The following is an 18,173-nucleotide window of genomic DNA, read 5'->3' on the forward strand; positions in this document are numbered from 1 at the left end:
CCCCACCAGAGAGCTCCTGGGGACTGGACTAGCAACCAAAGAGTACACATGAATGAACCCATGGTTCCAGCTATAACCAATCAATGTAACAGAGGATGGTCTTGTTTGCCAACAATAGGTGGAGAATCCCTTTGTCCCCTGAAGGCTTGATTCTCCAGTATAGAGGAATGCCAGGGCAGTGAGTTGAGACTGTGTTGTTAGAAGGGGAAGCACCCTCATAGAAACAGGGGAAGGGGGAGGTGGCTAAGATAGACAGGTTCTGGAGGGGAAACCAGGAAAGACAATAACATTTGAAATGTAAATATATAAAATATCCAGTGGATAAAAGTTGAGTTCATTTTCTCCATAAAAGCATTATATTCTGAAATTCTTAAAATTTACAACTATTACTGTATACAGTTTTCTTTAAAAGATGGACATCTTTCATCACAGTCTCTATATTATAATTATCTTGGAGAGAATCTATGGATTGACTTTTTTAATTGCAAGGCTTAAAAAATTTAGAACATTAGAATTTGCTACTCCCTTTGATACTTACTGAAGTAATGATCCTGACATCATATACTCTTCGTCCTAACGAGACGAAGTTGAAGATAAATGGTACCATTATTAAAAGTCTCTAATGTAGTATTATAGAAACTAGAAATTATTGAAACAATGTTAATCTTCCATTTAGAAGAATAAGTTCTATGATAAATTTTGCTTTTCTACTGGCCTTTGCTGAAGACCAGTGAGATAGCTACTTGAATATTAATTGGGTTTTTAAACAATATTTTATCAGTCTTTTTTTTTCATAAAAATAATTAAATGTGGCATTATAGGTTAATAATCTATGGCTTTAGTGTGATTAGGTACTCCATATCAAATTGTTTAGTGTTAAAAGATCTCTTATTTAATTATAATAATTTGGGGAATTTAATCAGAAACTAAATAAAGACAGTATTGTTACATACATTCAATGTCTGGCTTCAGAGTATTCTATAGTGTATATCTAGAAGAATTTTATCTGTTTATTTGTCCAGTAACGAACAATTAGGTTATTTTTTTAATTTCTTGCAAGTGTGATTAAAGCTGCAATGAATATGCCTGAGAAAGAATCCATACAACCAGACATTGAATCTTTGAGCACATGCTAAAGAGTAATATAGAGGGTATATTTAGTTTTTGTTTTGTTTGTTTGTTTTGTTTGTGTGTTTGTTTGTTTGGTTTTTTTTTGAGAAACCACAACATTGATTTTTACAGTGGTTGAACCAGATTGTAATCTAAGTAACTTGCATGAAGGTCCCTTTTTCCTCATGCCCCTTGAACATTTGTTGTAGTTTATTTTGTTGATCTTCAATATTTTTGTCAGGGTATAATTAATTCCTCATATGCTTTGATTTGCATTTCTCTTAATGGTGTGGAAAATAAATACCTTTAGAAAAAAAATTTTAACCATGTTTTTCTCCATTTGACTATTCTCTGTCCAGGTCCCTGGTCCATTTTTTTGATGTGTTTTACTATCATTTATTTTTTTAGTATAAATTTGTTCATGTCAGCTCAGTCAACAGGGTCTCAAGGAAGGGAGTGAGGGCTAAAGGAAGAAAAGACAATTAGACATTATTGTGTTACTCCAGCAAATGTTGAAGCATGTTTAATTTTTTTCCAGTCAACTTTTATGTCATTGTAGGTGCATGCAATGAATATGGCCAGTTCTAAGGCATTAACAAAAAGTAGTCAAGGAACAAACATGTCATAATCAAAGGCCCCATGGTGTTCAGGGACTTATCAAGATGATCAAGAACTGGAGCCTACTTGTCCTCACCCCATGTCAAATTCTTGCCAATATTCTTGAAATGTCACCAAGAGCTCTCCATATTTGTTCACAGTTCTGTTCATCAAAGCCATTACAGAGTTTTTGTTTTTATTTTACCAGCCACATGGAAAATATGATTATTTTTAAAATCAAAAAAAAATGGGATAGTGTGAATGGTAAAAGCAATCCAATTACATTCATAACAACTACACACAATAAAATTATATAAAATAACATTCATTATGAACATTAATTGAAATTAGTATGCTTTTGCAGCTATAAATACAAGATTTTTGCTACTCAAAATTGCAGGTCACTTTACGATACTCATATTAAACTTATTCCTAAGTACTACTTTTATTATATATTTGTCTTAATATTATTCCTGTTAATTGAGTATTGATAAAATTAAAATTATTAGCCAACACGTGTAATAATGTGAATACTGATGCAGTTAATAACCTTGAGTGATTAGGAAAATACTTTTATTTGCTAAAACTTATTAGTTAGAGATTAAATCTTGCTTAATTCACTATATTATTATCTTATATTTTCAAAATTTTAGCCATATTTTCCTATGTTATTGTGTTCAAATATTTTAATATATGCTATGACAAATTATCTACATTTGAGAAATCTGAAACTATGGTTATATTAATTTATGGAGCAGTTTTGGACATAAAATTTAACTATGAATACAAAAGTGCAATGGCAATGTAAAAATTAAAAGACCGGGACTACAATGCATTTTTATTGTGCAACTCTTTTTCTCCAAAGGTTGTTTAAGACGGGTCGGAATAAAACCATAACTGACATTGCAGTTAAATAAAGGTCTGTCTGTGCAAGCAACAGATACTTCCAAATCAGAACATTAACAAGCAGCCATGCTACTAATAATCTAATAGTGGATTTTTAGATCCATAAAGCCATTTTAACGAAGTGTTCTATTTGAGTTGATTAGCATTTGTTTTTTTGCAATTTATAGAATAGTTGTGCTTCTAAAGGGGCTGATATATATAGTAAATTCTAAACACTGTAGCTCTTTCATTTAAATAATTAGAATAGTTGTAATGGGGAGTATATTTATGCTCTGTGTAGTCTCTAAGAAGTAACGAAGGACTTAGTAAGTTTCCAGTATGTTCTTATTTATTCTAGGCATGCAACATGTGGATAGAATCCTGAGATGACTTTAGGTAAAGCATTCTCATGTTGATAATTATATGTAATGCCTCATTTCCATGGAGCATGACCTTGCTTTGTTGAGTAAATACAGTAAATGGTAGATTCGCCATTGTTTCTTCATAAAGGAGAAATTGAAACTTCTCTCTTAGGAGTCCAATTCCTGTACAGATACTAACTACCGATTCAATTCTTGACGTTTGCCTGGTGTCAAAATGATCTATAATGAAACTGAAAATATTTCTAGAGCACAAAATAGCAGGCAAAATTTGAAAAACCCATAGTCTTCATGACTTTACATGACTGTTTATTTCAATCTGTGCAAGTTGCTTCAATCAGCAAAGGTATGTTTAAGAAGTCTCTCTGCCAGTCTTTTCCCACTCAGACTGCCATCCAACAATCTTGGATCAGGGAATGCTGCTGGTTGAGCCAAGTCAGCAGTTTGTAAAGGAATCAGGTCAAGTCAGAGGGCTCGAGCTAAGGCTATTTTCCACAGGGAACAGAGGAGGTCCAAGGACACAGGAGAGACAGGAACCAATTACTGACAAGACCACATAACCACAGACAACAAAATGGCAAGAGGAAAGTGAAAGAACTTACCCAATGAAAACCAAGACACCAAGGCAACATCAGAACCCAGCTCTCCCATCACAACAAAAAGAAGAATGCCAAATACTCCAGAAAAAGAAGACTCAGACCTGAAAGCATACCTGGAGGTGATGATGGAGATCCTTAAAAAAGAATGAGAGGAAAAGCATAAAGAAATAGAAGCTTTTATAGGGAAAACATGAAAAACACTCAAAGAAATCAAAGAACTAGAGGAAAACAGAACCAAAAGATGGAGGAATTGAAGAAGGAATTTAAAATGGAAATTGAAACAAGAAAGAAAACACAAAAAGAGACAACCCTGGATGTAAAAACCTAAAAAAGAAATCAGGAGTCACAGTTGTAAGCATCTCCAACAGACTACAAGAGATGGAAGAGAGAATCTCAGGGGCTGAAGGCAACATTGAAAACATAGAAAAAACCATAGGAGAAGATGCAAAAGCCAAAATGCTTTTAACCCAAAATGTCCAGGAGATCCAGGACACAATGCGAAGACCAAACTTAAGGATAATAGGAATAGAAGAAGGTGAAGAATATCAATTAAGAGGCACAGTAAATATCTTCAACAAAATCATAGAAGAAAACTTCCTTACCCTTAAGTATGAAATGAACATGAGCATAAAAGAAGCCTACTGAACTCCAAATAGGTTGGACCAGAAAAGAAATTCCTCCTGACACATAATAGTCAAAATGCCAAGTGCCCAAAGCAAAGAAAGAATGCTAAAAGCAGCAAGGGAAAAAGGTCATGTAACATATAAAGGCAGCCCAATCAGAATCACACCCGATTTCTTAACAGAGACTATGATAGCTAGAATATCCAAGACAGATATCATGCAGACCTTAAGAGAATACAAGTGTCAGCCCAAGCTGCTATGCCCAGCAAAACTCTGAATCACCATAGATAAAGAGACCAAGATATTCCAGGACAAAACAAAATTTACAAAATATCTGACAACAAACCCAACACTACAACAAATTATAGGTAGAAAGCCCAATACAAGGAAGGAAACACCACTCACATCAATGGACAGATCATGGAAACAGAAACAGAACAAGGACACAGAGAAACTAGCAGAGGTAATGAACCAATTGGAATTAATAGATATCTACAGAATATTTCATCATAAAACAAAAGATTACAACTTCTTCTCAGCACCTCATGGTACCTTCTCCAAAATCAACCATATAATCGGTCACAAAACAACCCTCAATAGATATAAGAAGATTGAAATTCTCCCATGCATCCTATCAGATCACCATGGTCTTTCATAACAACAAAGACAACAAAAAGCCCAAATACACGTGGAAACTAAACAATGCTCTATTAAATGATAGCATGGTCAAAGAAGAAATAAAAAAGAAATTAAGGATTTTTTAGAATTTAATGAAAATGAAAACACAACTTACCCAAACCTATGGGATGCAATGAAAACAACACTGAGAGGAATACTCATAGCTCTGAGTGCTTCTAAAAAGAAACTGGAGAGAGCATATACTAACAACCTGACAGCACAGTTGAAAGCTCTAGAACAAAGGGAAGCAGATACACACAAGAGGAGTAGACGGCAAGAAATAATCAAACTTAGGGCAGAAATAGACCAAATAGAAACAAAAAGAACCATTCAAAGAATCAATAAAACTAAGAGCTGGTTCTTTGAGAAAATTAACAAGTTTGATAAATCTTTAGCCAGACGAACTGGAGGACAAAGAGAGAGTATCCAAATTAACAAAATCAGAAAGGAAAGTGGAGACATAACAACTGAAACTGAGGAAATTCAAAAAATCATCAGATCCTACTACAAAAGCTTATACAGATGTATTTATAGTCTCTCATTTTTTGGTACCTGATATTGAGAAAAAATTAATGATCAAGGGTAAAGATGTGTTTTTCAAATTAAATGATTAAGAAATGATTTGAGACTGTAAGCTCATAGGACTTGTTAAACATACATATTGAAAACCTTGGAAGGATGAAGCACACACCTTTAGAAGAATCCAGTCTTTGTCTGTTCATTTAAGTGTGCAAGGTATCCAAATCTAGCAGGAGACAAAACATTCCACATAAAGTTTGATAAGTAAAATTTATACCAAGCAACAGTCGTGAAAAATGTAAGATGTAAGAATGATCATTTGTATTTTATACAAAGAAACAAATTTTAGGGCCTTTTCAATACATCTTTATCATTCAGATTATTTCTCAGTGTATTCTCAAGCCCCTGAGGCTAGATATGCACTTTGCTTAAATTAAATATACTATTCTAGATTATTATGAAAACACAACCATCAGACATGCTTATGGGCTAGCATATGCTTCTTTCACTCTCATGTATGACTATATGAAAATCACATGTCAGTCACGCAAGATATTTTAACCTCCTCAAATATTCAGCATTTTAAAGTTCATTCTGTACCTTTTCAAATTAAATGTTACCTGAAATGTCCATATGCTGCTTCTCTCAGTGATAGCTGCTGTCCAGTAACTTCCAAGTCTTCCTTCCTGTTCTCCAGCTTGTTGCTGAAACTCTTTTCTTATTTTTAGGTAATCAACTTTTAAAACATTTCTTGAATGGGTAAGATCCTGTGATTATTGCCATTCTGTGCATGATATGTTCTACCCAATTTTATCATCACCAGTTCCGGTTGTCAGTAAAACAGGCTTTAATTTTTTACTGCTGAATACAAGACTACAAATTTTAGTTGGTAAGCAACTCTTATAAAGACATACTTCAAAGACTGAGAATATGTGTATATCATTTTCTAACAAACAATTTCTCAGATTTCTATTACCATAACTTGTTGAGATATTGAAAAATATAAATTTTGTATTTAAAAATGATCGCTTTAAAGTATTTATTTTTTTCTCAGAATTCACGTTTAATAAACACACACACACACACACACACACACACACACACACACACACAAAATAAAACAAGAATAAAAGGAATTAACAGGCTGGTTTCTGTGACTGATATATAAGATGGCCTACCCAAACCAAAACAAGGTATTTACATGCAAATCCCTACACATTCTACTGCACGTATGTGTAATATAAAAAACTGTCAGGCAAACTTTTGTAGAAGAAAATTTTATAAGAATATTGACATCAACTGACATTTAGGTAAAAAGGTGTGTTTGTGTGTGTGTGTGTGTGTGTGTGTGTGTGTGTGTGTGTGTGTGGGTGGGCAGGTACTCATGTGTGCACATGAGTGCATGTGTGTGTGTGTTTATTATAATAAAGCCAATTGTTAAAGGCTGTGTGTTTATTAAAGAACTGCATATTGAATTTATTTTGAGCAGAATATATAGACAACAGTTTTCTTTACACTGTAAGTTTTTAAACAGCAAAATTAGCATTTTTCTTTATTATTTTCAATAAAGAACAGAATAATGCTATTTGTAGGAAAATGAATTATTTTAGGTAATATATGTAAGATTAATTTTGAATGAGAAAAAAAGCATTAATGTAAACGGGGACTATGTGAGAAGAGAAAGGCATGCAGGACAGTCTGGAGCCAAAAGTGTGTAAACAAAGATAAACATGATGTACAAGTTATATAATTGAACCTCTTGTGCATAGAATACTAAATTTATTTAAAATGTATAAAGTAATTTTCACCTAAGATGCCATTAACCTGTAACTTTAAAGTATAATTACCAGGGTCTTTAATATTTGCAGGGTTTAAGAGCTCACTTTGAGGCAACAGTGTTTAAAGCCATTTAAATGATCTTGTAGGGAAGTTAGTAAGATTTCCTCAAGTAAGTTAATTTGTGTTCAGAAGCAGGTCTTCTCCATATTCCTTGGTGAATCTGAAGAAAATTAGGTATTTTAAACTCCCAAGGTATGGCACATGTGCAAACTATGTGCAGTTAGGAATGCTGGGGTCTGACCTCATAGTCCTAGAAGTATCTGCTTTGTCTCTCATTAATCTGTATAATGCCTTGCCCTACTTCTCTTTGTTGAGCAGCCATTTCTCCTTTGAGTATTGCCTTACACATGGCCTTTCCAGAGTTTCTTTCCATGGCAATTAATTAAAACCTAGGAGAGCTCCACCACTCCGTTGGCTGTTAGTGGAAATATGCTATGTAGTTCTCATAACATGTTATTTGACTATTGTGCAATGAAAGCCTATATATTATTGGTTTCCTACATTTTGTAACTCCACTAGAGAGTAAATTCTTTAAAGATGGACAGAATTCTAGGATGGTTATTCTTTTTTTTTTTTAATTTTTTAAAATATTTTTATTATACAGTAAAACAACATCCAAAATGAGAACAATTAAATACAGATGAGCAACACCAAAATAAAAGAACAGAAAATTCCTCATTATGTCATCTTGCAAAGAAAACTAATTTTTCACATTTCTATTTCAAATGTCTCACTCATGTTTTCCTTACAAACCAACTATATCAATTAAATTCCTCCACTTTGCATTTCTATCATCTTAGCATATGTATTATGTTGCTCTTATTTCTAATAAAGGATGGTTATTCTTCACAGATATCCTTTCTTAAGCTTTGCTTTTTTGGTCTGACATACTGTAAGCATTTATGTAAGAAATAAATTAATACAGTTTCTCTATTTAAAAATAATCTGAATAATTTAATACCAGTTTACCCAGTTCACTGTAGAAAGTTTATTATAGAATTTGCTTATATCTTAGTGTTGACTTAACTGAAACTAAGTATGTTAATATTTTAATGAATATATTTTAATATCTTTATTTGAATTGTCAAATTCAGCAAAGAAGTAATGCATCTTGAAAATATCATTTAAATAGAAATTGAATATATTGCATGTTTTATAAAGAAAAAAATTAAAGTGATCAGCAATACAATTGTTCATGTTGATGACAAAAAGTAAACCTTGCAATTCTAATATTTCTTAAATTTTAAGATTTTTGTATTATAAAATTTATTGAAAAGATATCTTGGGAATGATAATAATAATTATTTTACTAAAGCTTGCACAGTAAATTATCTTAGCTTTTCTTGTTTTTGTTTCTTTTTTACTTATTTCATTTTATTGGTTATTTTTTAATTTATATTTCAAATGTTATCCCCCTTTCCAGTTTTCCCCCCAAAACTCCATCCCCTCCCTATCCCCCTGTCTCTATGAGAGTGCTCACTTACCTCACCACCCACTCCTTTGTCAGTGCCCCATCATTCTTCTATTAGAGGTTATGAAGCCTACCATGGGCTCCCCTTCCAGTGATGCCAGAGAAGGCAATCCTCTGCTACATAACCAGCTGAAGCACATGGTCCCCCCATGTGTACTCTTTGGTGCTTTATTCTCTGGGAGCATTGAGGTAGGGGGATTTAGTTGGTTGATATTGTTGATCTTCCTATAAGATTGCAAATCTCATTTCTTTTTAAATAACAACTACATTCATTTTGTTCAAAGGGAAGTAATGCTTATGCATACGCATGTTCTTGGGGAAATACTTCAGTGGAAGGGCCACAATTTCAGTACCACATGGCTGTTACTGTAAGTTTGTGTTTAAGTAAGAATTCTAATTAAGTGAATTATAGATTCATCCTCTTCTACTTATAAGTCCTGGCACATTACAAAAAGCTTCAGTCATGATGAGTGACCCAATTAACCTACCAAGAGAACTTTTTGAATGAAAACACTTAGATTGTACAGTTGAGAATAAAAATAAATTTGCTTTTCAGGGAGTTTGGCCGTTGGAAGGTAAATAACCTTGCTGTTGAGAGAAGAAATTTCCTTGGCTCTCCCCTGCCTCTTGCTCCTGAATTCTTCCGCAACATAAGGCTTTTGGGACGAAGACCTACTCTTCAGCAAATCACAGAAAATCTTATCAAGAAATATGGGACTCATTTCTTGCTATCAGCTACTCTGGGAGGTAGGAGACTTTGAAAATATCTGTGCTTGTAGTTGCCTGTAAATAAAACTGTATATTCACTGTAGAGAAGCATTTAATCCATATCACTGCGACCGATGCTCTTCTTTACCAAAAATTTTGATGAAGTGATCAGTACATATCCTCACTTGAATGATGAGAAAAATCACTTGCTATCTTCCTAAAAACTGCTTAGAGATCCAATATACAGAAAAACATATGTATATATGTGACAATCCATCATATAAATTGTTACGGTAAATTGTGTTTTCAAACAAACATCTTCAGTGCAAGTGAGGGGAATCACTTCTGGGAACAGAGAAAAGAAATGATTTCCTGGAGTAAGTGGTAAATTTCTATAATATTTTAAAACTGCTATTTTAGTAGTTTATACTTGTCCTATAATTTCTGAAATAGGAAAAAATATAAAAGCAGAGTATTAAAAATGAAGTCATTCACTTATTTCTTATGTTAGTAAGATTAAGAAACCTATTATGAAGCATAGTTAAACATGAGCTCAGCAACGTAATTAAGATTCAGCACTTTGAATAATTCTGAAAGGTGTTTAAGTAGATAATAAAAAAGAAACACGCCATGGCATTTTTCATAAAATGGCTTTTCAGTTATATACACGTTTTCCACAAGTTAAAATGTACACATTAGAAATTGGTATTTCTGGATCTATTATGAGACTAGTTGTAGAATTTTGGTAAACAAGGAATGTATGTCCTTCTTTTTTCCAGGAATTCACAAAAGGTGGTGTGCTGTAGAAGATAGTGTCTTCACGGGTCTCAGCACTATAGGATACGTCTGTCTTTTTCTTTGTTGTTGCTGTTCTTGGCCTCTCAAACCAGTCTGTCAGAAATTCAGGCAGTTAGTTATTTCAGAATATACTGCCCCAGAAACTCTGAGTTCACCTTGTAGGTGTGATACTTACACTAAGTCTCTAAAATTTATCAGAGAAGTCTTCTGTGGTTCATTCTTCATGCAGTATATTTGAAAACCTGAGACAATACATAGTGCTTGTTTTAGTGGGAGTTACAAAGTTGGCACCCACAATAAAATATAATCTCGCTGTGGTTTATAAATCCCAAATCATAGATCAGGTGATAGATTTCATCTCAAGCATGGGAGTCTCTTAATATATTTTTAATTCCAGTGTTTCTTAACATATTACTGAAATATAAGCATCTCAGATCCCAGATGTGATACACAGTATCAGCTGAGAACACATAAAACCCTATTATTCTCTCCTATCTTATTATCATTTTCCCTTGTTCATAGAATTTGTACTGATTTAAAAATACTTGGTTTATTTGTTAATTTTTATGACCTCTTTTGTGCATAGTTTTAAAAACAGTTTGTCATCTTTTCTCTATGTGTTTAAAATAGTTTTTGCTATAAGGTAGGCTTTTGTTAAACTACTTGTTGATTAAACAACTAAATGGAATTGTTCCAGGAGTCCAACACTGAGTAGTTTTCTGAAAAATATAAAAATTAGTGATAATTATAAAAGGCAGTAGGTTTCTAATCCTAAATGAAAGGAAAAAAATGTAAAATGGGTGAACTTTATAAGACTCTTAGATAAAGGCACTCAGGGTCCCGGCAAAGGACAAATCCATAAAGCATAAGCAGATTTGGAAATGATAGAGTCCTCTTATAGTTAGAGGATGCAGTGTCTCAAGTCATGTCATGGTACTGCAAGTGCAGAATGTAGGTGATGTAGGTGGTGGGCAAAAATAACATGCTATTGCATGTGCACGTAATTCTCCGCCCTCTTTCCTGGGTGAGCATGAAAGAAATTGCACATAGAGACAACACATATGTCCCAAGTTCCATCTGTCTCCTTCTTAAACTGACAGAAGACATTAACATTTCTTTATTAATCTCTATGATTGTTATATTTGTTTTACAGTTAGGGAAAGAGCAACACCTATATAGACATCATATTGAAACTTTTTTAAATGTTTGACAATCAATTAAATGTAAAATATACTACAATTTCAATATATGTGTCATTTATAATACTTATATATATGTAAGTATATATATGTATATCCACATATATATGTGTGTGTGTGTTTATCCATATATATATAGATAAAATACCATGACAATTATGATTTTGTGTAATATGTGTCTATTATGCTTTGTAATATCAATATCTAAAAATGTGATAAAATATGAATTAGAAAAGTAACATTGTTTTTCTAATTCATTTCTAATTCAACTTTTAAGAAGTTGGCTAATATAAGGCATATGTAAAGCTTCCTTACTCCTTTAGGAGCAAAACAGAGTAGTTAGAATAATTTTTATATAGAAAATAAGGTTTACATTTAGAGAAAATAGAAGCATATGAGGCTCCCATAGATACAATCATTAACATATTTTTCAAATTTTGTTGTTATCTTTTACTTAATTGTTTCATTACTTTTATAATATGAAGCATTCATTTTGCTTTGTGTCTTGGTTTTCATTTCTTGTTTTGCTTTGGTTGTTGTTGCTGCTGCTGATAGTGAAACCAGTAGTTTATAAATCTTTATCGGATTAAACTACATTTGATATGCATTCTTTTAATGGTGGTGTGATAAATCACTACTTATATAGTGACTTAAGTATTTGCATCTATACATACTTTATCATACACAAAATATTCAAAAGAATCTTGGTACAAATTATTAACAACAATGAACAGATTTAGTGTAACTATCATCCAACAACAGGGTAGGTTTGCCTACTATACAAGGTCATGTCTGAAAAATAAATCCATGCCATTTAAAACACACAAAAATTCTGAAATTATTTAGGAATAAATGTACATAATCATGTAACAAATGTCTGTCATGAAATTAATCACACAGTGATGATAATAATTAAATAATAACAAAGCAATCAAAAAACAATCTATAATTATAGGTCTGAAGATGTGGCATTTCTAGAATGTTCTTACTGTTTAAATCAACTTAGAACTCAATGACAGGGTTCCAGTGGAAAAAAATCTTAAATATTGCATGGTCTCATTTAAAGAAATAGCAAATTTCTCAAGTCATGCTGACAATCTGAACAACAATAAAACACTTAGCAGGAAGTGATATGATTTCTCATTCAAACTGCAGCTCAAGGATGCAGTAGTTCCTAATGACTACTTTTTCTCTCGGAACTGTATGGGCTTTATTTACATGTAAGTCATCTTCATGAATTGGTTTATGCTTCTTGAACGGAAATCTGTATCCCAACTTTCTGATCATAGAATAACACTTGAAATTAAAGGTCATGCCTTTTCTATTACAATCATTTTCCCCTCTAAATGTGACCTATAGACTCTTTCACACTCTCCATAGGATACGGTTAGGAATTGGTCACAAGTAAGTAAAATTATCAAGTAAGATAAACATATGCACTATCTTTATTTAGACAGTGAACTCTGGAGAACTCCAGGCAAAATTTAAATTAGAGCTGTGGTAATTGAAGTAACCCTCTCGTGTTTCACTCTCTGCCCATTGTTTCATCTGTCTTAACTGATAGATCATGAAACTATTGTATTCTGATTTTTGAGAAAAGATGAGATTTAGAATATAACATAAATACTCTCTGTACCTTTTATTCTCATTTTCTCTCTTGTACTTTTTGGATAATACTCAGAATAATTAAAACATCAGCACATCCTAGAAACGTCACCCACCACCCACTCACCCCCTCCTCTTCAACAACCAATCTCTCTCTCTTGGCCCTCACTCCTGGCTTCTCCCTAAACCAGAAAGCAGAGAAAAGGGAGGCTCCAGGGAGTCTATGTTGGTGACTCATGTTGAGACTCCGAGGGGATATTAAGCCTAAAGTGACTATCTCCTTTATCTAGGCAGAAACTACAAATGGAGGGAGAAGTACACCAACCTACCCACAAAAATTTTGACCCAAAATTTGTCCTGTCTATAGGAAGTACATAGACAAGGTTGGAACACAGACTGAGAAAATGGCCAGTGAATGAAAGGCCCAACTTGAGACCAATGCTATGCACAAGACTGAAACTATTAATCATACTCTCTTTTGCTTGCTGACAGGGGTCTAGCATAACTGTCCTCTGAGAGGCTCCACACTGTAGCTGACCAAAACAGAAGTATAGACCCACAGCTAAACATTAGGTGGAGCCCTAGGGGTCTTCTGGAAGAGTTGAGGGAAGAATTCGTGTACCCTAAGGAGATAGGGACTTCACAAGAAAACCAGCAACGTCAGCTAACCTGTATTCTTGGTGATCCCATAGACTGAACCACCACCCAAGGAGTATATATGGGCTGGACCTAAGCCTCAACACACATGTAGCAGATGTTCAGCTTTTTCTTCATTTGGGTTCCTCTACAACTAATGTTGGGGCTCTCTCTGACTCTGTTGCCTCTCTTTGGTTCCTGTTCTCCTAACCTTGCTGCCTCAATGAGAAAAGATGTGCCAAGCCCTGCAATGATTTGATGTACCAGAGTGAGTTGGTACTCAGGATGTACTCATGGGAGTAGGAAAGGCAGAATGCACAGAAGGAGTATGTACTGGCTGGTTTTGTGTCAACGTGACACAAGCTGGAGTTAATCACACAGAAAGAAGCCTCAGATGAGGAAATGTCTCCATGAGATCCAGCTTTAAGATATTTTCTCAACTAGTGATCAAGGGAGAAGGGCCCATCCCATTGTGCGTGGTGCCATCCCTGCTTACTGACCTTCCTGAGTTCCAGTCCTGACTTCCTTCGGTGATCAACAGTGATATGGAAGTGTAAGCTGAATAAACCCTTTCCTCCCCAACTTGCTTCTTGGTCATGATGTTTGTGCAGGAATAGAAACCTTGACTAAGACAAAGTATAAAAAGGAGATATTGGAAGAAGAGATGGGTCCAAGATAGACATACAATTTTAGAAATCAACCTATCTATGAGTAAATGAATAAAACTAAATTTAAGAAAGATATTATTTCATGAATTGAAATATTTTAGAGTGAAATATAGAAATACCAGCATAATGAATACTCATATATGAGCAAATATTTGAATCCAACAGGTAGCTCTATCATAATTGTTTTAGGAAAGAAAAGATTGTTTTTCCCAGAGTTTCTTAGCCCATCATGTTTTTGACTTAGATAAACAACTCACAGACTGTGTGAAGTTCAAGAAAAAAAGAAAAGAAAAGAAAAGAAAACAAACAAACAAACAAAAAACCATCATGCTCAATCCTTACACACCAAGAAAACATTGACTAATTCCGGGTTACATCTGTTTTACATGTACTTTTTGCTCATTGTAACTAGTAAGACCTTAATGCAGAGTATCAAACCTTAAAAAAAAAAAAAAAAAAAAAAAAAAAAAAAAAAAAAAAAAAAGCCAAGCTCTGACGCAATTGTATTTGTATACATTTATGCAAAAATGTTAAATTTTTTTTCTTTTATCTTTGTTTTTTTAAAATAAAGTTTAAAAAATGCTACAACAGTTTAAAAATAAAAAATAAATAAAAAATAAAAAGAAAATATTTTTAAATACTTTAATAAATATATATATACTATAAGAAAAAATATGGATACTCTAAGGAAGCTTTTAATAGGTTGCTTTATGATCAATAAAGCTGTTGATTGAATTATCTTCCTGTAGAGAAAATCAGCTATCTTAAACCTACTTTTATCTGCATCATTTTCCCTGTGTGTTTTATTTTTATTGCTTCCATATTCCTCATTAACACTGTAATCCTACTTGCTGTTATTTTGTATAATGGTATCTAAACCCCACCATGGTTTAAATTTCTAATATAGTTCTTCACATTAAAGACTCTATCTTGAAAAAGATTACATTATTTCTATATAATGATTTCCAGCTTTGGAATAAATATCATGACTACTTTGTTATTCATTTCATATAATAAAATATATAACAAATTCAGTATTAGCAGTGTATTTCTATAATGAATGTAGAAAATAAAATAACAAATAAAGGAGAAAAATTATAGCCTTAAAATTAAAGGTATTGATTTAATTAGAGAGGCAGTGATTTAAATTATTAAAATTGATTCCTGGTTTCAAGTCCTCAAGTACAGTTAAAATGTGCTTTAATGAAAATATTTATTTCATAAAATAACTATATCATATATGCAGAGTATTTTAACTATATCTCATTGATATTTTCAGAATTAAATGATGTATTCAGTCAGTTTTCTAGTATTGGAAAGATGCAGTTTCTTTTATGCTCCTTAAATTTTCAAGAGGGATTTAAAAAAAAAATTGTCTCTTCTTACACCCTGACACCCCTACTTCCTGCTAAACTTGGAAGAGCAATAACATATATATATATATATATATATATATATATATATATATATATATATATATATAATATTCGTGTGTGTCTGTATATTTGTGTAGAGTTTACATATAAACCTAAGCCTCATCAGAGGTCAGAAGACAATAATCTTTCCCTATGCCTGTTAGTATAAGCAGTTTTGAGTTTCCTGACAGAGTCTGGCAGCCAAAGTCAGGTCCTGAGTAAGAGAATAAAACCATATTCATCACTAAGCAATCTACCAGCTCCCTTTTCCCCTAGTTACATTTGTACCCAATGTATTATTACCTGAATTTATTTATTTTTTATTTTAGGAACAAACTAATGTGTTGTTCTTTATTACTTCCAAACACCTTTAAATAATTTTTGTCCTGGGTGATGCATATAATAATTTCCAGTACAAACATCAACTGAATATACAAATACAATAAATGCCATAACTAAATATTTACCAGATATAACTACTTATAAGTTTCAAGACTTGTGATTTTTATCTAAAATTAATTCTTGTGAGAACGCATTTTTGTTTATCATATTTCAAAACCTCATCATTTTTGCCTTTTGAATTTTAAAATGTTTAATTATTTTATTTAATTATATTCCATAAATTGCCAACTTCCAGGTGCCCCTTCCCCATCCCATGTTCCATGGCATCTCCTTTTTCTCTTAGAGGGTATTCTTCCACTCACCTCCCCACCTCCTACCACCCCAGCATCCATATCCCTGGGGGATCAATTTTCCATAGGATTAAATGCTTCCTCTCCCACTGAGACAAGACAAGGCAGCCCCCCTTTTTCCATGTGGCCTGAGGCATGGACTCTTGGAAATCTGAGGAGTCCCCACTAGTTGACACAGTTGTTGTTCCTATAGGAGTGTAATACCCTCTTAGCTCCTTCAATCCTTCCCCAAAATCTTGCATGTGTTCCTGGCCTCAATCTAATGGTTGGCTGTAAATAGCTGCACTTGTCTCAGTCAGCTGCTGGTAGAGCCTCTGAGAGAACAGCCATGCCAGGTTCTTGACTACAAGTCCAATATGGCATCAGTAACAGTGTCAGGGTTTGCTGTGTGCCCATGGAATGGGTCACAAGTTGAGGTGGGCTCTGCTTTTCAGCCTTTGCTCCATTTCTGTTCCTTCATTTCCTTTAGACTGGAGCAATTCTGGGTCAAAATTTTTGAAAATAAGTGTGTGGTCCCCTGCCTCAACTATTGGCCATGTCTATTTATTGGAGGTTGTCTTTTCAGGGTATGTGTCCTCCCTGTTGGGCGTTTGTCTTCACCATTGAGTTCTGGTAGCCTCTCTCATCCTAGGTCCCCACCCAATCCTGCTGAGTGTTTTGATTCATTTTACTGGGTATCTGGGCTTCTCTCTTTTCTCTTTCATACCTGATTCTGCCTCCTCCCTTTTCCCTTGCCCTCCACTCTCCCACCTAGGTCCATCCCTCCATCTTCAGGCCATGATAATTTTGTTCCCTTTCTAAGACAATTTGAGTTGTCCACACTTGGACCTTCCTTCTTGTTAAGCTTCCTGTAGTCTGTGAGTTGTATCATGGGCCTTTTTAAACTTTTTGGCTAATATCCACTTCCCAGTGAGTACATACCATGCATGTCTTTTTGGGTCTGGGTTACCTTGTTCAGGATATTATTTTCTAGTTCCATCCATTTGCCTGCAAAACTCATGATGTCTTCATGTTAATTGCTGAGTAGTATTTCATTGTGTAAATGAACCACATTTTCTGTGTCCTTTATTTAGTTGAGGGGCAGCTGGGTTGTTTCCAGCTTCTGGCTATTACAAATAAGGTGGTTATGAACATAGTGGAGTACCTGTCCTAGTGGTATGGTAGAGTGTCTCTTGGTTATTCATTGTTCTACTGTTGTAGAGCAAACCATGACAAATACAACTGTTATAAGAGAAAACATTTTATTAGGGTTTTTTAAAGTTTCAGAGTTTTAGTCTATTATCTGCATGATGAATTTAATAATACAAGCATGCAGGCAGACATTGGAGCAACAGCTGAGAGTCACATTTTGATTCATAGGCAGAGAGAGACTGTAAGTTTGTCATGGGATTTTAAAATCCCAACCTCAGTGACACATACTTTCTGCAATTAGTTGATATCTCCTAATTCTTTGAATCCTATCAAATACTGTTATTCCTTAATTAAACATCCACATATGCACATATAGAGGTCATTATTGTTCAATTTGTGACATACTGATATTATAAATTCAAAATTATACTAAAAATCAAAGAAAATATAAAGACTCTAAAAATGAGTGGATTACAATTTGGTGGTTTTGATAGTATTAGCTGGTGGCTGTGAGAATCATGATTTTTTTTTTTTAAATGTTAAATTGAAGAAAGCTTTTTTTGGACCACACTGTCTTTAGAATGAAAATGGAAAAGAATAGAGGTATAATTTCTCTGTGC

General features: G+C 33.6%; 1 protein-coding gene across 3 annotated transcripts in view; it reads left to right on the plus strand.

Moving 5' to 3' along the window:
- BRINP3 (BMP/retinoic acid inducible neural specific 3) overlaps nt 1-18,173 on the plus strand; it is a gene marked incomplete at both ends in the record, with an annotated part of 389,121 nt that overhangs the window by 161,697 nt on the left and 209,251 nt on the right. For 2 of the 3 annotated variants that reach the window (XM_080918308.1, XM_080918309.1), the window contains one exon: nt 9,258-9,448. The exons of the other annotated variant lie outside the window; for it this stretch is intronic. In XM_080918308.1, the coding sequence (XP_080774434.1) occupies nt 9,258-9,448 (191 nt within the window). The remainder of the gene's footprint in view (nt 1-9,257; nt 9,449-18,173) is intronic. 3 annotated transcript variants of the gene reach the window in all.

This window comes from Micromys minutus (assembly GCF_963924665.1).
Source record: "Micromys minutus genome assembly, chromosome: 6".
Classification (NCBI taxonomy): Eukaryota; Metazoa; Chordata; class Mammalia; order Rodentia; family Muridae; genus Micromys; species Micromys minutus.